The following is a 27,940-nucleotide window of genomic DNA, read 5'->3' on the forward strand; positions in this document are numbered from 1 at the left end:
CTGAAAAGTTAAGTTGTTGACCTTTTGACCTTCGTCACTCTTTTCGTCTTGTTAAATTGATTTAACAATAAAATATCCTGCAGGATCACTGCAAAAACTCTTCCCTTGGCCGACACTGATGTGTTTATGTTCCTATCTCTCTCACCTCCGCTGCAGCGGTGAACTCACACCCAACAGGCCGTCAGTGAGCGTTCTGGGAGTTTGGTTTTGGTTTGGCGGGTTTCGCCGTTCGTGCTGAAATTGTATTCAGACTTCATTCCATGTCATTTCTGCATCATAATCACAAGAGCTGGGTAATAAATCTGCCTCTCTGGCAAATTGAGTTATAGTAATAAAGAATTCACTGTGAAGATTCCCTCGAGGATGGAGCTGTGAGAAGAAATGCGATACAGACTGGAGACGTGGAGCACTGCATACAGAAACATTCATTATATCTGATACAAATGTGCAACATTTACTGCACACCTTTAGACTCTTATTTATTAAGGCTTTATTTGTTTAATGTTGACTCATTTTTTAAAAAAAAGAAACATCTATATATTATTTTACTATGCAGAGATGTATAACAATCTGGTGACCAATTTTCCTCACCCAGAATAAGCCTTTATATTGACTCAATGGGATTGTTCAAGGAGGAATGCCACTGATTTTTCAAAATTCCTGTAGAATTATATGGTTAAGATGTAAACAGAGTCATTCAGAGTGGTTTGGTCGGAAATGCTCCGTTCTAGAGTAACTTACAGAGTCAGAATTGTTCACAGTTGTGGTTATAGGAACCAGACGTCCACCTCTAAAAGCTCCCTCCCAAAAAGTTATTATGTGAAATTGTTATGAATACACTGCCTGATGCCTGAGACATTGTTTTATGATAGTTTTGAAAAGACTTTGGCCTTAAACATAATTTTAAAATTAATTAGCTACATGGACATACATTACTTGGACACATGCAGAGCAAAATAGCCCCCAAGGAAAACTTATTATCTTCACATTTTCCATATTTCCATATTTTAACATCATCAACATTCCATATAAAACTCAGATGACATGTGTAGGTTCACTGGTGGTGGATTTTCATAATGGTTTGGTGTGAAATGGTTCAGATTTCTTTACAGTGGTAGTGATAGGAACGAGGGGTTGCCATGACTACAACACAAATATAGACATTTTACTTACTTTCCAAAACCACCAGTGAATCTGGTGTCTTCTGAGTTTAATATGGAATGTTGATGATGGGAAAAAGGTTGAAAAAAGTTTTCTTTGGGGACTATTTTGCCTCACAACACCCTGCATGTCTCCCTCCACCATGAATGTACTTTAAAAAATATGTTTAAGGCCAAAATCTTATCTTTAAACTATTGTAAAACAGTGTCTCAGACATCAGACAGTGTATTCATAACCATTTCATGTAATAATTTTCTGTGAGGGAGCTTTTAGAGGTGGACATCTGGTTCCTATCACCACCACTGTAAACAATACTGACTAGAACAGTGCATTTTACAACAAAGCACTCTGAATGACTCTGTTTACATCTTAACCACTTAATTATGCAGAAATTTAGAAAAATTGGTGTAATATCCCTTTTATCTGGGTCTGGGAAACTGGTCCTGTAAGACAACATCAATTCAGCACTCTAAAAGTTAATACAACAATGAAAGTGTTATTTATTCAACCTTACTCATATTAACTAATCCTTACTGGAACTGTATACTGTAGATAGCCTGTTTTAATCCAAATTTATTAAAGTGCCTATATCATCCATTTTCCTCACTTTTTCTTGAATAAAAGACTTTAATAGTAGCATGTAAAGCTTCAAAGCATACCCCCCATCCATACAGTCCATATGAAATATGCTGCCATGTAAAATATGCTGCAAAATGCTGGTTTGAATTAATTGTTTATGTGATATACTAATTTAAATATACTTCTTCAGCATTCAGCAGTTCTGCTCCGCCACTCACTCTGAAGTTATAAGGAGTGTTTCAGCCCAAACTGCTTTTTGAATGAGAGCCAATCAGAACAGAGCTCATTTACACATCAGCTTTAAAGGCACAGCAACAAAACAGCCTGGGAAAAAGAGAGTCTGGAAAAGATGTTCAAGAAAAATGAAGTATAAAGGCCCTTTAAAATGAACTCAAAACTAGATGTTAAGATTTAGCTCAAATCAGCCAACATGTTTTCTTGTTGCCATTACCTCATCTCAGATTTGGAAGAAATTCGTCCAAGAAAAAGCCACTGAAGTTCCTGCAGCTCTGAATCTGCTTCCCCCTGTCTTATATCCTCTATCCTCTTGGCATCACATTGTTTTTTTTTCTCAGATAATGTTTTATGCAGCTCAAAATCTTTCCTGTTCCCTGCCAAGAAGAAAAGGAGAAGCAGCAGAAGGCAGCGAGAGAGAAAAAAAGAGAGAAGGAGAAGAAGAAAAAAAGCAGGATTGGGCAATTTTCAAACTGATTGAGCAATTGTGTGCTAGTGTGCCAGTTGCATTGCCATTGGTTGCTCCAGAGTGCAGAAGCTGGAGCCCTGCAGCTTTGCTGCTTTTTCAACAAGCAGTCAGCAGAAGGGGAAGGAGGGACAGGCAGGCAGGCAGGCAGGCAGGCAGCTCGGAGGGAGAGAGATTCAGAGACTAAGCACGAGTCTGTGGCTTTTATAACGCTGTGCGAGCCCCCCTCTGCGCGTGCCATGTGCATCTTTTGGCCCCCCAGGCTGGTGCTGGCCATGCTAGTGCCCATTCTGGTCACGTCCGAGTACGAGTACCTCGGCTGGAAGGACCTGGGGGACAGCTATGGTAAAAGTCCCCAGTGCATGGACATCCCAGAGGACCTGAGGCTGTGCTACACCGTGGGCTACCACCGCATGCTGCTGCCCAACCTGCTGGAGCACGAGACCATGGCAGAAGTGAAGCAGCAGGCGGGCAGCTGGGTGCCCCTCGTGCACAAAAGGTGCCACTCAGGCACGCAGGTCTTCCTCTGCTCCCTCTTCGCCCCTGTGTGCCTGGACAGGCCCATCTACCCCTGCAGGAAGCTCTGCGAATCTGTGCGGGACAGCTGCACCCCCATCATGGAGGCGTTCGGTTTCCCCTGGCCGGAGATGCTCAACTGCAGCAAGTTCCCGCAGGATGATTTGTGCATCTCCACCAACACTACGGACATGCCTCCGTCACCAGGTGGGTCAGCCGGGGTGACCTAATCACACTAGTGAAGCCAGAATGACCTCTGTGCAAAAAAGTGTTATGGCACTCTGTGCTTTATTTTACTGTACATGCAGGTTATGGTCTATTAACCAAGCTTTATCTTAACTTTAGTAAGATTTTACTGTGTGCAATCAGATAACTTGACTAAATAAGAAATGTAGGTTGTCTTGCAATGCTGTGTGCAGTCAGACAGCTCTATGTTACTGCATGCCATCACATTATCTTAGTATATGCAAAGAGTGTTGTCTTATATACACTCCTAAAAAAGCTAATGGTTCTAAATAGCACCAAAAAGAGTTCTTCTATTGTTACAAGCATAGCACAAAACTCTGAAGAACCATTTCACCATGCAAAGATCCATTTAGGCATGCAAAGTGTTCTTTGAGTGTTCATGGTTCTATATAGAAGCATTGTCTTTACTAAGAGATCTTTGAAGAACCATCTTTTTAAAGAGTGTACCACAGAAAAAGGCCTTGTGTCTTCAAAATAGTAACTTTACGGGAGAAGAAAAAGCATTCGTAACTTGTAATGAAAGTTAGTTCAATAAAAAGAATATTCCAAGTAATTTTGGACCATTTCTTTTGATTTGTTCATCATGAAGTTTTAGCACAATGCATAAAGCAAGATCGAGAGATCGAGAAACGAAAAAAAAAAATGATAACGCTACAGTAGAAGAAAAAAATACTCTTAACATATCTTAACTAGCTGAATGGAGATTAATGGAACTTTTTTCCAAGTAATTATGTTTGTCGATTTCTGTTTGCCCATTCATCATCTTATTTTATCACAATATGAAGAGGAGGTATTTTTAAATTATGTCGAAAAATAAACAGCAAAAATGGAGATACAATAAATACATATACACATTATCAGTGAGTGTAATCTTAATATATGTATCAGACTATCTTAAGTGCAGTCAGGTCACTTTGTGTGTATATCACTAGTAACTAGCGTATCATCGCTGTCTAAACAAAACCTTGCATCTCCATTTTTGCCCTTTTTCTTAGTTTTTTACCATGATTTAAAAACACCAGGCTCATTTTACACTGTGCCAAAATATCATGATGAATGGACCAGCAGAAACGGTCCAAAAAGGCTTTTTAAAAAATCCCATTAAATTAACTTACATTAAAAATGACCATTTTGGAGATATGAGGCTTTGCTTTCACAGCGAGGATCTAGCGTAAACAATGAGGTTACCCTTACTGTATGCAGTCAAATCATTAGCTTTATCTCTATGTGCTGTTAGGTAGTTATTATTTTACTATGTGCAGTCAGATAACCTAATGTACGTTTATGCAGTCAGGGAGAATATATGCACTATATGCACATATGTGTTATATGTTTTATCTTACTACATTGTATTTATGCAGTGCCTGTCTTAGACCTGATAGATAAAAAAATAAATACGATATTTAAAATTCAATATAGACATATAACAGACACTTAAAAGAGATCATATAAAAGAGTAAAATGAGAGTTTGATCAGTTTTTATGTGCAGTCAGGTAGATTTACATTCACATATAGTGAATCACTGCTGTCTAAAGAAAAATAAGTATGACTAACATGGTGACTTTATGCAAAAAGGCAAAACATTCTTAATTTTTAAGGTAAGTTAATTGTAAAGAGGTTTTATTCCAAGCAATCTTGGAGCATTTCTGTTGGTCCATTCATCATGAATTTTTTAAACAATGTAAAAAGCAGCTGCTGAGCTTCAGTGATGTAGAACTAAAGGAGAAAATTTACTATATGCAGTCAAATTATCTTATCCTACTACGTTCAATCAGGTAGCTTTATTTGACTATACATAGACGTATCTAATTGTGTGCAATTGAGTTGTGTTAATATGCACTATGATGTAGCTTCATCTTTGTGTGCTATTATCTTATCTTGTGCAATCAGGCACTTGTGTAGTTTTATTTTACTAATAGACCAATAGAAATAATCCAAAATTAAATGGGAAAAAATCTTGTTCCGTCACCTTCCATTCAAAGTTAATAACGTTTTCCTTCTCTTGTAAAGAGACACAAGTTTTTACAGTACACTATTATGCAAATCAGAAAGTCTTGTCTTTCTGTGTGCACTTACACTGGAAAATTATCTTGGCAAGTGAAATAATCTTAGATCTATTCAATATGTCTAATATTTTGAGACTGTTGTAGGAATATTATGAGGTTATTCAGCCTATTTCTAGATCTTTTAACTAGTTTTAAGCTATTTTATCTGGTAAAAAAGCCATTTTTATTGGCAGACTGAAGAAATAATGTCTGAAACAAGCAGAATTTTCAGAGCTATAATGTCATATTACAGGAAGCTACTGTTCTATATCCATTCAGCTGATCTTACTGTGTGCACTCAGGTAGTCATATCCTGATCCGTGCCTTATCTTCAGCAGTTTTATTTCATTATGTGTGGTAGCTTTGGGCTGCTAACTGATATTATTGAACATCGCAAAGTGCCAGTGTCATGCAAACTATCGTTCTTAACGTGCCACGTGTTTTTTCTTCATCTTTATGCAAGTTCCCTTTGTACAATCATTCTAATCTGTGGTTCCTTTAAAATTGTATACAATAGAAAAAGACTGCACTTAATTATAGACTACACAAACAGGACATTACCAACTTAACTGCACACACACGTCCCCTGAACGCCTCTCGGAAAGATTGTAGCATAGATTTTCAGTCCAGGAAAGAATGCCGGTAAATATGCAAATGAGAAAATAAACTCGGCTATATAAGGTCTGCTCTCCGCTAGAGAGTAGGGCTGCTCGATTATGGCAAAAATCATAATCGCGATTGTTTTAGTCAATAGTGAGATCACGATTGCTTAACATGATTATTGACTGACTTTGGAAACATCATGAATTGATTGACCTTTAAAAAAGCTTGATCTATAACAGGATTTCCTTGAACTTTAAATGTAATTTAATGGAAAAACACTGTAAAAAAAAAGACATAAATAAAATGGAATATGGGTGGACTGGATTTATAACACAAGACAAAACAAAAGCATCATTGTGAAACAGAACATGGCACAATAATTGATTACTGATCAATAATAATTTCCAAAATCATAATACAATTCAATCAATCGCCCAGCTCTATGAGAGTGAAAAGAACAAACCCATCCAGATGAAGGACTAACATAGCAGTTTACAAAATTTGTCTTCAAAATATAGTTATAGCTATTAATTATTAAGTAATATTAGAAGCTAGCCGGTAATTATACAGGAATTACAGTCATATGCAAAAGTTTGTGCACCTCAGCCAAATTTTCTGAGTGTAGATAAGTTACACATCCTCTGTAGAGACACACATTTTATTATACTCTTACTGTTTATTTGCTGAATTTAATACACTGGGAAGAAAATAGAAACAAAAATGTGGCCTGTGCAAAAGTTATGGCACATGTGATATTTTATGTTTTATTTTTCTCTATTTCCAAAATGAAAAAGCTGAAAAAGCCATATTTGTTAGTGTTCTCTGTAGAGGATGTTTTCACCCAGAAAACCAACAACAGATGTCATTTAACTGGCGGCATTCAAACTTTACATACAGCTGAACTATGAGGTGGTCTTATCTTTCTTTGTGCTGAGAGGTAATTATTTTATTTCAACATGTAGTCTCACCTCTTTGGAATGGTTCACTCATTCAGAGTGATTTGGTGTGAAATGCTTTAGATTTCCTTACAGTGGTGGTGATGGAAATCAGAGGTCACCATGACTACAACACAAATATAGACATTTTACTCACTATCCAAAACCACCGGTGAACCTACACGAGTCTTCTGAGTTTTATATGGAATGTTGATGATGAGAAAATAGTCTGAAATAATAAGTTTTCTTTGGGGACTATTTTGCCTCACAACGCCCTGCATATTATATATCCCTCCACCATGCATGAATTTTCAGAACCAAAATCTTCTCAAAACTATTGTAGAACAATGTCTCAGACATCAGGCAGTGAATTCATAACCATTTCATGTAATAATTTTCTGTGAAGGAGCTTTTAGAGGTGGACGTCTGGTTCCTATCACCACCACTGTAAACAATCCTAACTCGGTAAGTTTCTCTAGAACGGAGCATTTCACACCAAACCACTCTGAACGACTCTGTTTACATTGTAAACGATATTATGTGCCATCAGAAAGCTTTATTTTATTTTGTGCAGTGTTTGGCTATAACATAATTGGATGCTTTCTCAGGGTTTTTTCCTGGTTGCTGGATGGAGGACTTTTAGTGTGTTTAGATTTAGAGAAGTAGATATGGCTACATTTTGACTTACTAGTTTCATTTTGTGCCTCACTTAAGAAAAGCTCAATATCATAAAAAGTTTTTGAATGGAGATTTTTTTATGTATCGCTGCTGATTGCACAAAATGGTAACTTATGTATATGTATATATATATATATATATACACACACTTTTGGGCGGCTACGTGAACAAGTCCTGTTCTTGGCGAGTCCTGTTATGGAGCAGCAGAGTTTCACTGAGAGGGAGGAGAACAGAATCAGTCAAATAATGTCATATTAGTATGCGAAACCAGGTTACTTTATGTGGAATCAAGAACTTTTATCTTAAATGACAATTCCATCAGTTTTCTGCATTACTTTGTGGCTGAGATGTAAACAGAGTCATTCAGAGTGTTTTGGTGTGAAATGCTCTGTTCTAGAGAAACTTACCGAGTCAGAATTATTCACAGTGATGGTGATAGGAACCAGACGTCTGAAGAGTTTAATGCCTCAACATATGCTGTTGAATAATAGTTTTAGTCTGAAACGCAATTTTAAAATTCATTCATGGTGAAGGGATACATGCAAGAAAATGTATTATTTCAGATTTTCCACTATTTTCCCATTATCAACATTCCATATAAAATTCAGAATACACGTGTCGGTTCACTGGTGGTTTTGGATAGTAAATAAAACTTCACTTCATTTACATCTCACACACTGAACTATTCAGGAATTTTGAAAAATCAGTGGAATTCCCTATATAAGGCCGTCTCAGATGGGATGTAAATGTGTATGCTGTTTTGGGATAATGTCCTCTTTTACAGGCACTACTCAGTGATTTTATTGTCGTTCGGATCAGTAATGTCTGTGTTTTTCTCCTCCTCCTCTGAGAACATTACAGGCTGATTTACCTCCTGTTTTTAACCAAACTCGGCGCCGCTCTGATCATTGTAGTTCCGTCCGGATTTGCATCTCTGTGATTTTCAGGCAGTTGTTGCCTCACGTTGAAAAAAAGATTTTTGACTTCTGATTGTACTCTAAGTTGATCTCATAGCGCGCATATGGGAGACTATTGGTTAACCCCTTAAACAGTCAGGGCCCACCGGTGGGCCCAAAGTTTTATTACACATTTCTATAATCTAAGAATGGCTCAGCCAGCCCCTATAGTTACTAAAAAATAAGCCTTAGTATGTAAAAAGACTGAGATTTTAAGGATTTAAACACATTCCAAATGACAAATGGAAGCTTTTGAAGAATGACTGAATCACTTACTTGGTCTGAGTGGTACGATGCCGACTCCTTTTGCCTCCAGCGAGAGCACTATCAGAAGGAGAAAGAAAATAAAGTCAAGTTTTGAGAAGCTTAAAATCCGTTCATGGTGGAGGGATACATAATATGCAGGGTGCTGTGAGACAAAATATTCCCCAAAGAAAACTTATTATTTCAGATTTTCCACTATTTTCCCATCATCATCATTCCATATAAAGCTCAGAAGACACGTGTAGGTTCACTGGTGGTTTTGGATAGTAAATAAAATGTCTTTATTTGTGTTGTAGTCATGATGACCCCTGGTTCCTATCACCATGACTGTAAAGAAATCTGAACCATTTCACAGTCTTAATTATTTAAATATGCAAATATTTTTAAAAATCAGTGGAATTCCCCTTTACAGATCTAATATTGAACACTGCTAAGATTAATACAACCCCCTAGAAACTCACTGGTCCTGTGATCAGTTTATCTGAGAGTTTTGTCACTGAGGAGACGTGTAAAGGCATTTTTACAGACGTCCTCTGATAAACTAACATTTTATTACTCAGCCAACAATTACAAAGGGCACATATATCAAACAGTAATAAAGTAAAGCAGCCTGATGCTCTCGCTGGTGGAAAATATTAAAGCACCTTTTGTTAAGAGCTGCAGGGTTCAAATCCTAAGGCATGTAAAATTGATATTTAGGTTATTTTTGCATTTGATGTTCTGTTTGCACTAAACACTTCAGACCAACATATAAATGTTGATGGAAACTTTCAGCTCCGCTGTAGGTCTCACTGAGGCTGCACTCTCAGATATTTAGGTGGTGTTGTAGGCTCAATATAATTAAACACTATTGATCAAAGGCTCAGAACAAAGCCTCCCAGCACTCTTAGAAAAATGGTGCTTCATGGGTTCTTTAGTAAAGACAATGGTTCTATATGGAACCCTCGACATTCAAAGAACCATTTGCATACTTAAATAATTCTTTGCATGGTGAAATGGTTCTTCAGTGTGATGGAGAATGTGTTGCATATGGTTCTATATAGCACCAAAAAGGGTTCTGCTATTGTTACGATGTCAAGCTTGTATACAATAGAACAACCCTTTTTAGTGCCATATAGAACCAGTGTCAAAAACGTTCTATATGGCACCATGTACAATGTATTCTCAATCTGTTGAATGAATGTTAAAATACTGTAAATATTAGATTGCAATAATGTTGTTACATATTATGGTTGAAATATGCAATACAAATATGTATATACATAAAAAACACATTAATAAAAGCTGCATGATCCATATTTATTTTAGGGTTCCCATGTATGATTCTAGGAAAACCCCTTTAACTAGAAAAGTACCTTTACATTATGAGGAGGGTCTTTAAACTTGCAAACAAAGTGGCTCTTTAAAGGGCCTATATCATGAAAAACTAAATGTTTCTCCCTTTTAAAAACTAAAGCGTGTGATGTTAGTATGAAGACATTGTTAAAACTTCAGAACATATTGCCAGTCCATACAGTCCATTTATTGCAACTAAGTTAAAAAAAAAACGTTTACTGTTTCTGTGATGTCACACAAACCATCATCATATATACATACATTCGCCTATTCAGCCTACAGCATTTATGCTGAAGTTATGAGGAGTGTTTCAGACCGAACTGCTTTTTGAATGAGGTACAGCCAATCAGAACAGAGCTAATTTACATACATCAGTCTTAAAGGCACAGTAATGAAAGCAGCATGTTTAATCCTAAAGGTTGGAAAATGTTCATGTCAAAATGAATTACAAAATTTGGTACATGAAACCACATAAATGTTATTAGTGAACCTCAGGAGAAAAAACCCACAAAAAAACAAAAAACACAGCAATAATGAAGGAAAAGGGCTCTTGAAGGAAAATGAATATGCATTCAAAGGTTCTTTAGAGAAAGAGAAGTTGTTTTTCTATAGCCTTTGTGACCACTTCAGGCAAAGTGAAAAACATAACTGCCGCTTCATCTGTTGTAAAAATGCCTCCTCACCTCCTACAGTGGTGCCACAATAGCAGGGTTCGAATTGAGGGTGGGGGGGGGACTAGGGAGGTCCCAGACCTCCCATAAGGGAGACAACACTGAACTTGGGGGGCCCTGTGTTATTTTCTTGAATAAAATATGAATTTTCTGACAAAATGAATGCTTTACATGAGGTAACAGTCTTCTTTTCTACCTTTTCATCGTGTTCAGTGTTAGACTCCTCCCCCCGGATAAACAATAAACTTGCCTAGTCTGAATTCATAACGTAACTGTACAGTCTACAGCACTGAACCACAGTTTTCTCTATGGCACTCAAAACCACTATTTATAGCACTCAGTAGCAGTAATGCAAACCAATCAGCGCTCAGTAGCAGTAATGCTAACCAATCAGCGCTCAGTAGCAGTAATGCTAACCAAACAGTGCTCAGTAGCAGTAATGCTAACCTATCAGCATTCATTAGCAGGAGTGTTTGCATCCTGTTGCCCCAAAACTAATTTTTACCGGAAAACATCCTTCAACTTTCCTAAGTTAAAGGCATATTTAAATAGCTAGAAACAGCTTACATTTTTCTTTTTTTGATGTTTAGGTTCACGTGTTATTTCCTTGAATAAAATGTGAATTTTATGACAAACGTAATGTCCTCAGACAGGGTAACATCTTTTCTGCCTTTTCATCATGTTTAGTGTTAGACTAAATTCTCCTTGTTTAGCTCCATTTATCTCCACATTCATTGAAGACTCGCTCACTGGTGCCCTCTGGTATGTAGTAGTCATGTATTATGAGAGAAACAGGAAGTGTCAATACAGTGTTATGTAATCAGGATACAAAAAACAACTGTATTTCATTACAGTTACAGTAAGAAAGAACATTAGATTACAGATATTTTATTAAAAATAAGGTGAGCTCTGCAAATTCCTTTTGTCATGATTCACTGTTTTGTCACATGTACATTTGAACTGTTTGTAATTTGAGGAAGAGGGGGAGGAGGGTACTGCTGGCAGGAGAGATTTCTGAAGAATCTCGATCCACAGCAGCAGGTCACAGCATAATATTCAGCCAAACATGGAGAATTAAGTATTAAATTTTTTGGCAGAACTAAGATCTGCAGCGTTTTCCCAGAGAGATGTGAATAACACCTGGTTCTATAGCAGCAAACTGATCTATAAGTAAACTCTTACTCTCATTAGTTGCAAGCACATGTCCACATTTTTTATTGAAATCCATAATAAAAAAGAATCCACAAAAGTTATGAAACAAAGAAAAAACACTAAAGATCAAAATACTCAAACAGAAAGAAAACAAAAGACTGGACAGGCGACTGATGATGAGACAGGGGTTTTGAACACATGACTGAGCAAAGAGCCGACACTGAAACAGGGTGTGGAGCCGACACTGGAAGAGAACATGGATATGGCTCTGGAACAGAGCGTGGAGCCGACACTGGAAGAGGACGTGGATATGGCACTGGAACAGGGCGTGGAGCCGACAACGGAACAGGGCGTGAAGCCGACACTGGAAGAGGACATGGATGTGGCACTGGAACAGGGCATGGAGCTGACACTGGAAGAGGACATGGATGTGGCACTGGAACAGGGCATGGAGCTGACACTGGAAGAGGACATGGATGTGGCACTGGAACAGGGCATGGAGCTGACATTGGAAGAAGACATGGATATGGCTCTGGAACAGAGTGTGGAGCCAACACTCAAAGAGACTGTGGATATGGCACTGGAAAAGGGCTGCAGAACACTGGGCGGCACCCAGTGCTACCTCAGCAATGCTCTCCGGAGTCCGGCAGGTCAGGGGACTCGGAGGCCGGTTCAGGATCAGTTCAGGGCACAGTGACAGAGGCTGACTGAGCAGGGCACTGGGAGGCCAGCATGGCAGGAGACTTGGAGGCCAGAGGCAGAACAGGAGACTTGGAGGTCAGTGGAAGTTGCACCAGGAGCAGACACAGGAGCTGCACCAATGATGGGTTTGATGGGTTGATATCATAGTGTAAAGGATCCAAATGGTTTGAACAGATCACCAATGGCTAATTCTAAATGCATTTGATGGTTTCCTAATCAGATCTAAATGTCGAAAAGATGTTTTCCTGCCTGAAGATTTGAGAGCAGATTTTTTCTTTAGCAGTGTGAGCTGCTGTAGGTACCTCTGTAACTTTCTCTGCCACTCTTCTGAACCAAGCTGATGATCTTTTAGCGTGTGTGTGTGTGTGTGTATGTATGATGGACTGCACACATGCACAAATCAGTGCAGAGTTTCAGTTGAAGCAGGTTTCAGTTACATGTTTTTAGCAGGTGGTCAGTAATCTGTACCGAAATACATCAGGGCCAGGGCCAATAACAATGCACCAAACAGTGTATTGTTCAGATCTACTGAATAGTGCTTTTGAATATCAGTTTTAAGTGAGTCCTAAAGAGGAAGCCCTCCACTGTGAACCTGCCTGTAATCAGAATGTGATGTCTGTTTGTGTTCCTGCAGACGACAGCCCGGCGTGTCCTCCATGTGAAAACGAAATGAGCCCAGAAGTCATTCTGGAACACATGTGCGCCAGTGAGTTCGGTAAGAGAACCTTCTTCGTTACACTGTTACATTTATAATCAGCAAGAGAGCCTTTAAACAAAGCTAATCTGAAAAAACAGAGCCCGTAAACAGAGCGGACAGAAATAGCGCTGTGAATTTAACATGATTCAAATGTGTCTGTTGGCTGCACATGAGTAAAATGTGCTTCATCATCGTTATTGCTTAAATTAGTAAACTCACAGACAGCAAGCGTGTCTATACATCACTGAGCTACAACCTTACAAAAGATGGTTCTACAAGGGTTCTTTAGCAAAGGGAATAGTTCTATTTAGAAACATTTGCATGCTTAAATGATTCTTTGCATGGTGAAATGGCTCTTCAAATTGATGGAGAATGTGTTGTATGTGGTTTACAGAAACCTTTTGAAAAGGGTTCTATATAGCACCAAAAAGGGTTCTGCTAATGTCAGGCTTGTTATGATAAAAGAGCCCTTTTTGATGCTATATAGAACCATATACAGCACATTCTCTATCAATCTGAAGAACGATTTCACCATGCAAAGAACCAATTAAGCATGCAAATGGTTCTTTGAGTGTTTGTGGTTCTATATAGAATGACTTGAGACCCCTTGGCTAAAGAACCTTTAAAGAACCATCTTTTTTAAGAGTGTACAGTCTTGTCATTATAACAATATACAATACATTCTCCATCAATCTGTAGAACCATTTCACCATGGAGAGAGCCATTCAAGCATACAAATGGTTCTATATAGAACTCATGGTTCTAAATAGGACTGTTTCCTTTACTAAAGAGTCCATGAAGAACCATCTTTTAAGACTGTAGGCATTTGAGAAAAATATCTGTACAGCGGTTTATTTGGCGTTTATTTGTACACCCACTAACTTTAGAATAAATACAAATAAACAAATAAACAATCAAAACAAACAGTTGTGATTGGTGTGTGTGAGCTCAGCATTTCCAAATCTGTCCAGTATTTACAGTCACCATCCAATACTTCGTTTATCTAATCAGTCCTTCATTAAAGTAAATCAGGTGATGGAAATCGCTGCGATGGCTGAAGAAGTCAGGAACCAAACCTGTGATCTTCTTACCTACATATTCATAACTTTACTGAAAGCAACATATTCTCACTACTGACTACTGTATTTATGTATATTTGTTTTTACTGCAATGTTAAATAGTGTTTTTACTGTAAAAAACAGCCTCACTGCCCATATAAACAGCTTAAAAACAATTTAATTTTAACAATAAACTCATTAACACTCGCTTATGTTCAATACTTGTAAATATCTTTGTAGTATAAAGATTCTTTTGCTTTTTTTTAATTTATAATGTTTGTATTGTGAATTTTTGCGAAGTATAGAAATTACCTTGTTTCTCTGTACTGTGAATGCAGTGTTAGTGTTGCTTCTGACCTTTTGTCCTGCAGTGTGTTATAAAAACTCCTTAATTACTATTATTAAACGCAGGGGCTGTTAAAACGACCTTAAGGGGGTTTCTGAGGATTCTGGATGCAGACGCTGCAGAAGTGTTTCTGCCTCCTGAGTTGTTTTGTAGCTCTCTGTGCAGTTTTCGGAGCGAGCATGCCAACATTAACAATGATAACAGCTCTGCCAGGCGCGCACGCACACGCACAAAGCCGCAGTCAAATCCCTTCATAGTACACTAAAGAAGGAAGATTGAGTGTGAAAGTCCCTGGCCTTTAACTGTGCTGAATAATTCATATCCATAAAGTTTGTTCCTTAGGGGTTTTACGGCTGTTCCAGAGCCAGACAGAGCCATTCCTTGTTTATTATTTACCAAATCTCATGTGTTTTTACACAGGCCTGACAAAAACAGATCAAAATACTTTCACAGTACACAACAGGTACAATGTACCAGTAATCCCACAATGCAACATTATAAACTAGATATTAGCTGTGAGAATAAACTATAGACCACATAGTATCTGCAAAAATAAACTATAAGCTAGATATTATCTTCAAGTAATAAACTATAAACTACATATTAGCTGCATGAATAAACTATAAATTAGATAATATCCTCGAGGAATAAACTGTAATCTAGCTATTAGCTGTGAGAATAAAGTGTAGTCTAGATATTATCTTCGAGCAATAAACTGTCATATAGATATTAGCTGTGAAAATAAAATATAAACTAGATAGTAACTGCAAAAATAAACTATGAGCTAGACATTATCTTTGAGGAATTAACTGTAAACTAGATAAATGTTATGTAGTCCAAAGAAATCAACTGTGCACTGTTAGGTGCTCATCCAAGATATAACTATACTCTTCAGACTAATCAAGACAAGCTCTATGACTCAAACTGTACTTATGAAAGACCAGCGACATCAAATTTATTGCTCACGAAGGTCTGAATAATGATCAGTCCAGCAGACTGAAAAAAAATACAATTTTAAGGCAGATCAAATATATTTTGATACACATTTTTATAATGTAACAAGGAAATGTTCATCTTTTGTAAAGGTAAAAGAAAGAAAATGAATAAAAATTAAATTTAATCAAAGTAAACAATAATAAAAGCTATTATTCTTAATGACCATTTCATGCTCTTGTGCTGTCAGGAATAGACGAGCACTCTGGTGGATATTTCATGTTGAGCCTTGGATTTATTTTATTTGTCTTCAGAACAGAATTCTGTTGGTAGGTTAATTTGAAGCGATTTTCACTTGTAACCAGCACCACGGACTCTAAACAGATGAGACTCATCTGTTTTGAACTTGAAACAGGGATATAAATGCACAGTTCTCTGCTCATTTATTTTTAACACTCTGTTTTCAGCCTTCACTTGCCTTCGGTTAAAAGTAATTTATATATAGTGGGTTCTAAAAGTTTAAGACCACTAGTGAAAATGCTTCTGTTTTGAATTCTTTTCTAATTTAATACAAACTTCTTAATTACAAATGATATTATCAGCTTAACAATTTGTGTGAAGGGTAGAATCTTTGAAATTTAAGCACAAATTTCAGAGTTTCTTAGTATTTGGTGGTGTGTCCCCGTTTAAGGACAGCATGCACTTGAGCTAGTTTGTGCAAAAGCCTCTGGTGAACAGATCAGATCCACCTGAGAGTCGTCTGAACACGAGCTTCACTGCACGAGACATGAGAAGAGAAAATTGGACCTTTTTGTATAAAGGCCTAAATGGTCAGTGCCACGAAAAGCTCAAATTTGAGAAGTGAACTAGAAATAGTGTAGAATTATAAACATTTACTCATGATTACTTTGTATAAAAATGTTCAAAATTCTAAAAGTTTCTCTTTTTATTTACTAGGTTTAGATGAATGAATCTCAGATTTTCAGTGTGCTCAGACTGGGCCCCAATCTAAGTGCATGTGGTTGGACAAACTGTAACACAGAACTGCTGCAGAAGCTGATTCATGTGCACATATGTTACTGAAATACAACCTACAGAATTATTTTCAAGTGCTCGGGTCAGTCCGATGAAATGCTCTGCTGGCACCGCATCAGGACGGCGGTCCGCCGGTTGGCGATTGCTGATCTATTATTTCTCCTCATCATACTAAATTTAGCTGTTGGCCATGAAAGGGTTAATGAAACATGCAGTTTGTCTGTGCTCTTTGAGTACTGACAACACAGGTGGTATATTAATAAAAACATGTGATGTGATTTAATTGATCACAATAGGATATATCTGTTGTAATAATTTATCACAGTAGATATATATCATCAGATCGCTTATGCCTAGTTTTACATGGCATCCAAATGGTTCTCCTAAAGCCCTAAAGAACCCCACCAGTGGAGCTTTTTGTTCTTGGAGATAGTGAAAGGAGTGAAAAGCAGCCGTAACACGCAAGAACCCATTTAATGGTTAAACTAGTGAGATGATGCGAGTGGTGTTTGTGAGTGAGGAAAGGCTAAAACCTGTTTTTGATTATCAGAGAATGGATGTTGGTGTACGACATCAGGACGACTTCCAGCGCGTAGATCTGGAAGTTTTCACTGTGGAATTCCTGAGACTGGAGCGAGTTTGAAGTGCTGCGTATTTCTCTCAGTATGCACAGGCCCCTGATATGAAAAGATATGATGGATTAGACATGAATCAACATGAAGTTTGTGGATTTAAAAAAAGACCTTTGCCAAAGCTAAATGGTAAAACTCTCACATCTATAATATATATAAACTTTATGTCGCTGTGAGAGTTATAGTAATTGAATATTGTTTAGGGTCAGTGCAGTGCTGGTGACAGGAGCTCAGGAAATTGTTTAAAGACAGTAAAACTATAAAACTCACATCTAGGGGAGCATTAGTGCACATGGTGTGGGTGACTGGCACATCTGTGAAGACACCATTAATGCTGAATGATAGATACAGGTTTTGGCAACATATGCTACCATCCAGATGACAACTTTGTGTCAAACCACATTCATGTATTACAACAGCATTGCTCTGTATTAAAAGAGTCTGGGTGCTAAAGTGGCCTGCCTGCAGTCCAGACCTGTCACCACTAAAAACATATGGCACTTTATGAAATGAGGAATACTACAAAGGAGACAGTGAACTGTTGAGCAGCTGAAATCCTGTATCAAACAAGAACAGGAAAACATTTAACTTTTAAAACTACAGCAGTTGGTCTCCCCGGTTCCCAAACACTAACAGAGTGTTGTTAAAAGAAGAGGTGATGCAACACAGTGGTAAACGTGCCCCCATCCCAGTATTTTTTAACGTGTTGCTGCTATCAAATTGAAAATTGGCATATATTTTTTGTAAAAACAATAAAATTTCTCAGTTTTAGCGATCAATATATTGTCTTTGTACTATTTTCAAATAAATATAGGGTTTAAATGTTTTGCACATCATTGCAGTTTGTTTTCGTTTACATTTTGCACAGCGTCCCAACTTTTTTGGAAATGGGGTTGTAATATAAATGTCACAGCGCATAAAATGAGGTTCAGATACATTTTGCATGTTTGTTATTTTAACCATGATGTTGTTTAGTGTTTGGATTCTCCAGTTCAGTGTGTATTACTGCCATATAGTTAAACAGAGGGGCCTCAGTGGTACAACTGTCTAAGGCAGACCCCCGAATTCCCCCTGGTTAACTATGACAGCTTCGTATGGCCTGTCACTTATTTCCTACTTATCCTTAAATCTGGATGGCAAATCTTTTTTTTTCTGTTTGTTTTTCTGCAGCTAAATATTTACATCTCTCGCTAGATCGGCTGCGCCCAGCAGACACTGTGACTGGTTGCCCAAAAGGCTATAAAAAATCAGCTTAGACTGTGGTTTGGTGGTATCTACTTGTTTCATACCTTCTAACCGTCTCCGCAATATACTGGGGGGTTTATACCATATTTTTCATTTTTTGTCAAGTCAAGTCAAGCTGTCTTTATTGTCATTCCGTTATATAATATGTATACATTGGAACGAAAGGTCGTTCTTCAGGCCCCAAACACACAACAGCAGCATATTACGCAGAACTACATAGAGTGCAGACACACAACAGAGTGCGGAATATGCAAAAAAATTCACTAGACAATAAACATACAGAACAATAAATACTAGACAGGACAATAAAACATACACATGCATGGATTGGCATCAAGCAGCAGGTTAGTGATGAAGGAACTAGTGCAAACACTTTCCCTGTAAACAGTACAGAAAGACTGAGATCTCACAGCAGATTCAAATAGTTAAAGAATATGAATTTCAATGCAGTGATGGTAAAGGTGTGTGTGATCAGTCTGAGGTGGAGGTTAGAAAGGGTCTAGATTAATTCAGGTGGGCATTGGAGGCATCAGTGTGGTCCATAATCTGACTGCCTTGAGGAGGAAGCTGTTGCAGAGTTGCGTTGGTGCTGTCTCATCATGCGTTATTTCAAAACCAAAAATAATCTAAATGTTTAGTTCACTTACATGGTCACCAAATATGTGAACATCACTAACACATCAAGCCATCATTCAGTAAAAGTTAAACTATCTATCTTTCTGTCTGATGAATATTAACCAGTGCTGCTAACTAGAAGAGAGGAGCTGGTTAGCATTAGCTTAGCTAGCATGATAACAGCTCCGCTCACCACAGAACATGTTGGATTCTGACCGGCTAAATCAAGTTTAGATGATAATGATTCCAATCTGAGGGAGTGAAGTCAAGCATCTGGTGTTGAAGGAGAAGAAAAGTGAAATTAAAGCTATTCTGTGGTGTTTGTAATGGCTAACTTAGCGTTAGCTTAGCGAGCAGGCTGCAGACCCTAACAGAGCTAACGTACACACACCACAGTATAGCCCTGATTCTGACTGACTGCTGCTCTGCTGACACAAGTGTAGATGATAAAAACTAATGTCTGAGAGAGCAGAAGTGGAGTGACAGACAGAGAACAGAAATGGAACCTGTTCTGTGGTGTTTGAGTTTGTAGTGTTTTAGCTAAGCTTAACAATAGCTTAGTTAGCAGGTCAAACGTGCATAGCAGAGACTTGGTTCTAGCTAACTGAGGCTAAAATGATGCCTGTTTAGAGAAGCTGAAGGCACAGAGAGGAAAAAAAAATATGGACATGTATTTTTATATTTGAAATACATTCCGAAACACTAAAATGTATTCAGAATATTTTTCCATAATAATCAAATATATTATAAAACACATTTATTTTAAAGTGTATGTGGAAATATTACACATAGAAATGTATCGTACCAAAATAAATGTATATATATATATGTGTTTATAAAATCCATTTGAAAATGTATGAAAACAGCCAGAATCCTGTCTAATGCACTTTAGTGTTTGATCCCTTTTAAAATTAATTTGTATTCCAGTATCTTCATTTGAAATATTAGCAAATGAACCTTAAACATGGCAAAAGCGAGTGTTGTAGGTATTGATACTCTGTGAAAATGCAGTTATGATTTGATATCTTGTTTATTTGGAATACATTGTGTGTGAGTGTCTTACTGCATACATACATGGTTAATGTAAAGTACAATGCAGATCACAGAAGTCAGTACAGTTTGGTTACATCTGTAACCTTTATTACATACAGCTGAACAAAGATAATAACAAATACAGATAAATGCATTTAAAATTTATATCTAACCAATTTCTTTTTGGCCATTTTCATATATTACAAAATTATATTTGGTAAACACATTTGAAATATATATCTTTTCCATATCGGTGAAGCTAAATGTGTGGTGAGCGGAGCTCTTAGCTTAGCTTTAAATACTGCACTATACCAAAGTCTTTATAGGAAACTCTGTTCACCAGGCGGCCATCTGGCAATGCTGCCAGACAGCTATCCAGCCATAAAAGACCAGAATAAGACTCACAGTGGTAATTTGATGACCAAAAAGTACTTATAAAACAAAGATTTTTGCATTAAACAGTGCTATGTTATTGTGTGTTTATTGCTATACAAAAGTTATAAAAGTTAAAAAGTTCATGAAATGATCACAGTATACAGTGACGAGACCGAACGTTCTTCTCCTCATTCAGGAGTCCATGGTTGCTTGGCAGCGATACCATATGCTTAAGGTAATTGGCGGAATACTTATTTATGTCGATCATTGTGAAAATGTGTATTTTATCCAATTTTATCTTGGCTGCTGTTTTAGAAAAGCAATAAGCCACTTGAGGCTGTGCGTTACAGTGATTTTAACACAGGGAAGGGAGTTTTACTCAGCTTCGCATCATGCCTAAGAACACCCTTCCACGTGATAAAATCTCAGTAACGCACAGCCTCTCCTGGCTTATTGCTTTAATACCCAACCCCAGCTCAGGCTGATGATCATGTTGTTAAACACAGAAACAGAATGCTGCATACAAGAGGAACTGTTCATGCAGAAACCTGACGCAGCATGAACGCTGCACCCTGAGCATGCATGACTGTAATTTACAGTGAGATACAGTGCACCAGAATTAAGAAATGAATGGAATTATCAAACTAATCCACTGAGATGGCCGATTTAACAACTTCACTCTCAATAACTTCACTTATGTTCAGAAAGAAGAGAATGCTTTCAAAATAAGAGTCTTATAGGTGTACTGTTCAATGTAAGTTTACTTGATTTAATTGAAAACGAATATTTTTAACACTGTGTATTAATACTACTTTAATACTTTACTTTTACTACTACCTAGAATTTGCTTGTAAACATTGTAAACAACTATATAAGTAACATAAAGTAACATGCTTAAATGAGTGTATATTATAAGTAAAATTCATATGAAAAAAATGATGGGACATTTTTGTTTCTCTGCATCAGCCCCATAGTAGCCTCCAGGTAATTTGAGTTTGAGACCCCTGGTCTAAGGTTTTGCTCTGCCATCATGAGATTGCATGAGAGTTGCTGATTATTGGCAGGTTATTAGGCCATTTTGGCCAGTACCAATAAACCTGATATATTGGTTGGGCCCTAATATGAACTAAACTAAGAATCATAATAATTAGTGTAGTTATACATATAAAAACTTCAAGGATTTCATAAATTGGTTGCAGTGTAAATAACTGAATATTGTATATATTTGGTGCAGTGATGTTGACAGAAACTGAGGATTTCCCAAAACACTATAAACTATATATTAGCCTTGAGAATGAACTATAAACTATTAGCAGTATGAATATACTATGAACCAGGGGTGACCCGAATTGGCCTGTGTTTATTTAAAATATGGCAAAAAATATGTTAACACTACTTCATAAACATATATAATTTTTTTTTAAATACCCCCAGGAAGTGGGTCTTTTAAACCTCGCTGTTTGCTTGATCTGGACACACTGGCTGAAAGAGTGCACATTACATTGCAGTGCATGCTGGGGATCATGGTGCAGCACATTGTGAAACTGGCTAATATTGATAAAAATTGTAAAGAATTTTGTGGGTGGGCCAGACAGGATTGTGCCACAGGCCTGATGTGGCCCTAGGGCCTGGTGTTTGACAGAGGGTCTATAAAATATATTTTAGCTGCAATAATCATAACAACTGCATAGCGTTTATGATGAGCATAGTGGTGCACATAGAAATTCCAAAGAATTGCAATAGCAAAACTGTAAAACCTTACATCTGTAATATATATAAACCATATTTCAACTCATAGCAGTATAATAATCTAATATTGTTTAATGCATACAGAAATGCGAGAGGCTGTAACTTGTGAACTGAGAATGTTCTTCATCCTGAGCACTTTTCAGCATGTTGCTACTAATGGAAACATTCAAAACAGATCAAACTGGAAGACAAATGTCAGAGATATCAAAAATTCCATCTGCTGTTTCACATACAGTCATTGTGCCTGGCCGAGTTTCCTCCACGCACATTTGTTTTCAATAATAATTTTGCTCGCTGGTAATATTCTTTAGAATACATTGACTGAGGCCTGTTGAGCCCTCAGTGAGGTCGCTGAGGTCCCTCCCAGCAGGAGCGGTGCGGGGTGCGTGAATCGGACATGTGGCCCTTCAGCGCAGCGGCGCGTCTGTGTACAGAGAGAATAAACACGCAGGGCCGTGTGGCACCGCTGTTTACTTTCGAATTGGTGCGTTTTTTGCCGTCTCGCTGCCAGTGGTTTCCTTAAAGCGACCCAAGTGGCCGGAGCTCAAAGGCGTTGTTTTTTCTTCGCATTTACTTCTCGAATAGATTAAGTTTGTTTCCCCTCTCGTTACAGGACAACATGGTCACGGTGACATGCACTGCGGATTATTTGATTGAAACCAGAAATGCAAGTATTTCTTGGTTTACGAAAAGCACGACCACGGCCCCCATTGCACTTCCAGTAACTAAGGAGCAGTGATGTGGATGGAGCTTAGGCCTTTTTCTTTTTTATTTCTTTCTCCTTCGCTTTTTTTTCAGAGGTTTTGAGACGTTGTCAGTGTCAGGAAGTTTGAGTACGGTTGCTGACGGCAACAATTTCATGGGACCTTTTGCGACGAAACCCAGGGAGCGTTTTTCTTTCAGACAATAGCTTTCTTGGCTTGTTGACAGGGCGAGCTGTTTGTAAGTCTGCACAGACTGTCGTCTGTAAGTAAACGTTATGAGCAACTGTATGTGTTGCTACTGTACATTCTGGAGAAAATGTGCAAATTATTTTTAAGAATGCAGTGAATTCACTGTACATATTAATACACAAACGTTTTACATTCTCTACACGTTTGTGTTCAAGAAGTGCAACTGTCATTGACTCAGAGTTCATTTTTAGTCAATTAATTTATATCAGAGGAATTCTTGTGCTGCTAAACGCTGGACATTTCACACTGGGCCAAAGACTAATTTGCATATATTTCCATAGAAACGTAATAAGAATGGTGTTAATAGGTCTTTACACTAAATGCTGTTTGGACTGTCAAGTCAAGAAAGCTTGAATAGATCTGCTGTTGATGATTAGAGTTTGAAGATGATAGGAGGCGCTGATTGTTAACATCTGCAAACATCCAGAAGGGGGCGCTCTCGCTGGTTTTCTCATAATAAAACGGCAAAGATGAAGCATCACGCTTCAGCTTTCATTATCATGCACATATCAAGGACACCATATTTCAGTTAGTAACCTTTGTTTCTATAAAGACCAAGAAATTCTGTGATCAAATCTGAGCACACACAAATTTTACCAACAGTTTTGTTATTCATCAGTTTAATCTTTGGTGTATCTGTACAATTAAACTCTCATCCGGTAGGAGTGCACGTACATTTAAGTATAATAGTTTAGATTGCAGTTGACTAACCAAAAATATTATCAGTATCATCTATAATTCCAATTATAAGAATAAAAATATAAAATCATAATAATGCTAATAATTTGTGCACATGGCAACCCAGTACAAAAGTGGATGTACTTATTTTACATGCTGATTGATAAAAACAAATGCTGCAACTATTTCAGCAGGTTCCATTTATAGTTGTATTACAACATGCTTTTGTTTTATACTCCACCCACAAAATTAACAATACACAACACAGCTAGTGTTATTTACTGCAATAATACAGTGTTTGAATATGATATTTTAGGAAAATAATCACACTACACAATCACAAAAGACTATAATCTTAAAAAAAACAGGTGTTTTTTCACATTTCACATTTTATTCTTTCCTGTAGTCGTAATTTTAATACTATAAAGTTTGGTCTGTAGGGGGAGCAGTGCACTCACTGCTCAACCTCAAACTCTGCCCACAAGCACAGCCATTGGCTCATGAGCTGCTGAATGTTGTTGTTTGATTGGTGAAATATCTGCGTGAATTAGGACATGCTTCATTTTAATGATATGTAAATGAGGCTGGCACTTGATTTCATGCACTGAGGCAGATTGGACTCAAATCTGCATTCATTTCATGCTGTATGAAAGTTTAAAGAATCAGATGCAGAGTAGTATATATGTCATTAACAGGGGTCAAATCTCTTTTTTACGCAACTTTAATGAACAAGGGAAGCATGAATGATTTACTTAATGATAGGGGAACACGGCAAGTATTTTACTTGCCCACTTTCCAGCTTCTCTTTATACCATTAATTAATCAGGCTGTTTTTGTTATTGTCCTTTTAAGACTGAGATATGTAAATGAGTTGTGTTCTGACTGGCGGTGCCTCATTCAAAAAGCTGTCCGGGATGAAAGACTCCTTATAACGTCAGTGTGAGTGGGCAGGGCTAAACTGCTGTAGGCTGAATAGGAGGATATAAAAGTGATGTGAGGTGGGTAAATTCGTATTTTTTTGTGACATCACAAAAACAATGACTATAAAACAGGCTGATTTTACAGCTTAGTGTATGTATATGCATATTTTCTGTGATATGACCCTTTAATTCCCATCCATCACAACTGCTTAATGCCTCAGTTATGACTGTTAACACAAGAATAACGTTAGCACTGGGCTCATCAATGAACTGTTGATGGTGTCGTTCCCAGATCATCTGTTGTAACAATCGGTCATGAAATATTATTATACTCTAATGGCAGAGCTGGCAGAACAGATATATTGGTAAAAACGCAATTTTTTATTTTTTCATCCATCTCAGCAGCACATGGTTTTCCCATCACAATGGATCATAACGGTGATGACAAGATACCAGATGACAGTCATTAATGCTAAGATGTAACCCAGGGGAATGAAAAAATCCATGAAAAATGAAAAAAAACACTGGTCGATGTCCTGCAGTTTGAGACTCGGTGACCTCAAGTTTCCCCACAGCACGCATTTCCATATCAGCTCCAGCATTTTGTCAGCCTGCCTCTTTTCGAATGTGTCTTGTTGCAGCTGCGTGTCATGCTGTGCGGCCGTAACAAATCAAAACTGGCTGTCATGCTTGATGTTGGTACACTCGTCCGGCGTACTGTGCTATGGGTGGCCGATGTGGCAACGACATGACATCAAAGTCATGTCGAATTTACTTCTAAAGCACATTTAAAAGCAAGTGCTGTACAACTGATAGAACATAAAATAAAGAACTCAGAAATAAAACAGAAATGAAAAATTAGTCATAGAAAAACACTGGCAAAGTGTGCAGCTTAGCGCAGAACAAAACATTGCTAAAAACTCACCAGCAAAACAGCAGCATCGCATTTCAAAAAGCTGAAAAACAGTCATCTCTTTTATTTCAGTGTTTGAAAAAATAAACTGTTAAAAAAAGAACAGATGAAAAAATCATACGATTGTTAAATTAGCCATAAACCACTTTTTTTTCTTTTTTTTATTTCATTTGTGTTATATTATGTTTCAAAAACAGTCCTTGACATCCTCTCTTTTATCCCTTATGCTTTTAAGACTGATTTATGTAACTGACCTCTGCCCTGATTGGCTGCCCTGCATTGTGCCTCATTCAAAAAGCAGTCAGACTGAAACACACCTTATAACTTCAGTGTGAGTGGGTGGGACTAAACTGCTGTAGGCCAAATATGCAGGATATGCAAATGTGTTGTTTTTTGTGACATCATAAACTTAATTAAATCAAACCAGGCTGCTTTTGCAGCTCCATGTATGGACTGTATGGATGGGAAGTGAATAGTACATAGTGAAACTTTTGAAGTGTTTACATACTACATGCTACATCAAACTATTTTTTTTTAAATTTAGTTTTCCATTGATAAATAAATGAATTAAGATTGGCTGTTGTTGTTTACAGACTCCCTACAATCAGTCTAAATCTGTCCTTCTGATTCCTAATGCAGTTCACTATTCTAAAAGTGCTGAAAATACTGATACTCACGACTCAAATGTGTTTCATTATGAAGATAACATATCATCATATTGACGACCCCAAGACTGTGCTTACTTCCGTGTGTTTGGTTATGTATGGGCATCATTCAAAATATCAGAAATATTACCATAGTTTAATGGCCTGAAGTAGCATCAAGGGATGCCTCAGGGCTCAATATTAAGGCGTCTCTGAATTCATTTTCTTTTTGTTAATTGTTTTTTGTTGTTGTTGCATGGTATTTAAACTGAGAAGTAATACTTTTGTCCAGCATATTCTCCAATTTGTCTCTCGACCAAGAATTTTACCCTCGTAAATCCTTTGAGGTGGTGGAATATGGTACATCTCACAACTCGGCGCCGCACAATTAACACAGAACGGCATCTGAAAGGCATAAACTAGAGCGAGATCTTGGCTCAGACATAAAGCACATTTATCAAAACCAGCCAGCCTTTCAGTGTACTCATGGCAAAGTAATAGAACAGGGATTGTGAAATTCTTTAGAAACGTCTTTATAACGACTGAAGTGTTTTAAAGGGCATAAAATGTAATATTAGCATGCATTTTTTATTTTCCTGTTTAGAGATGGTGTGGTTTTTAAAGGTGATTTCAGTTATGTTTTTCTACATATTCTAAATATTTACACTGGAAACTATTTTGGTAAATGCCTCTCTCAGTAGTAACATTTTATGACTTGCCAACAATGGTAATAAACTATACAGTTACAGTTTACATTTGCAAAATGAAGAAAAAACGTATACAAATAGATAACAAAGTGAATAAAAGTGACACTAAAAGCAAAATTATCTGAATATTGAAGTTTCTATCTACAAAACTAAACAGCTGTCATGTCCCAAACTTCAAATAAATCAGACTAACTGCTGTCTTTTTCCATTACAGCTATCAAAACCAAAATAAAGGAAGCAAAGATAGAGAACTTGGATAAGAAGTTGATCCTGCAGAAGAGGAGGAAAACAGTGTCTGGAAATCTAAATAAAGAGGAGCTGAAGAAGCTGGTGCTGTATCTGAAGAATGGAGCAGACTGTCCTTGCCAACAACTGGAAAATTTGGGCAACACCTACCTAATCATGGGCCGTAAAGCGGGGAAGCGGTACCTACTGACTGGAATCCACAAGTGGGACAAATCTAGCAAAGAGGTCAAGAAGGCTCTGAAGAAACTGAAGAGCCACAAATGTCCTGTATATGAAACGGTTTTTAAATGACTGACCGCTCAATAGCCATACACATGTAATATAATAATGCAGATTGGAGTTGTACTCTTGTTTTGTCATCGCTATATAGCCTTGTGTCGCGTTTTGCATTGTAGTGGAGTTTACGATGAAGCGCTGGGGCAGCCGGTGGTTCATCTGCACTCCAGCGATGGAGAAAAAAAAACATTACAGCTTGGAAGTGTGCCAAGAATGCATTTGCATAACAAATAGCTGAATCTAACCATGAGGGCCAAAGGCCTCCAACATAATATTATTACTTTGTCTGTCTTACACTTTTTAAACGTTCACCCATAACAATTAAAAACAGTCATAATTCCA

At 37.5% G+C, this 27,940-nt stretch overlaps 1 protein-coding gene across 1 annotated transcript; it reads left to right on the top strand.

Annotated features, from left to right (window-relative positions):
* The first annotated feature begins 2,429 nt into the window (after nt 1–2,429).
* On the top strand, nt 2,430–27,940 carry sfrp1b (secreted frizzled-related protein 1b). The gene is made up of 3 exons (XM_036595669.1): nt 2,430–3,163; nt 13,179–13,259; nt 27,291–27,940. Exons 1-3 carry the CDS (start codon nt 2,680–2,682, stop codon nt 27,611–27,613), a joined length of 888 nt encoding a protein of 295 aa, XP_036451562.1. The 5' UTR covers nt 2,430–2,679; the 3' UTR covers nt 27,614–27,940.

Source organism: Colossoma macropomum, unplaced genomic scaffold, assembly GCF_904425465.1.
Source record: "Colossoma macropomum unplaced genomic scaffold, Colossoma_macropomum, whole genome shotgun sequence".
Taxonomy (NCBI): Eukaryota; Metazoa; Chordata; class Actinopteri; order Characiformes; family Serrasalmidae; genus Colossoma; species Colossoma macropomum.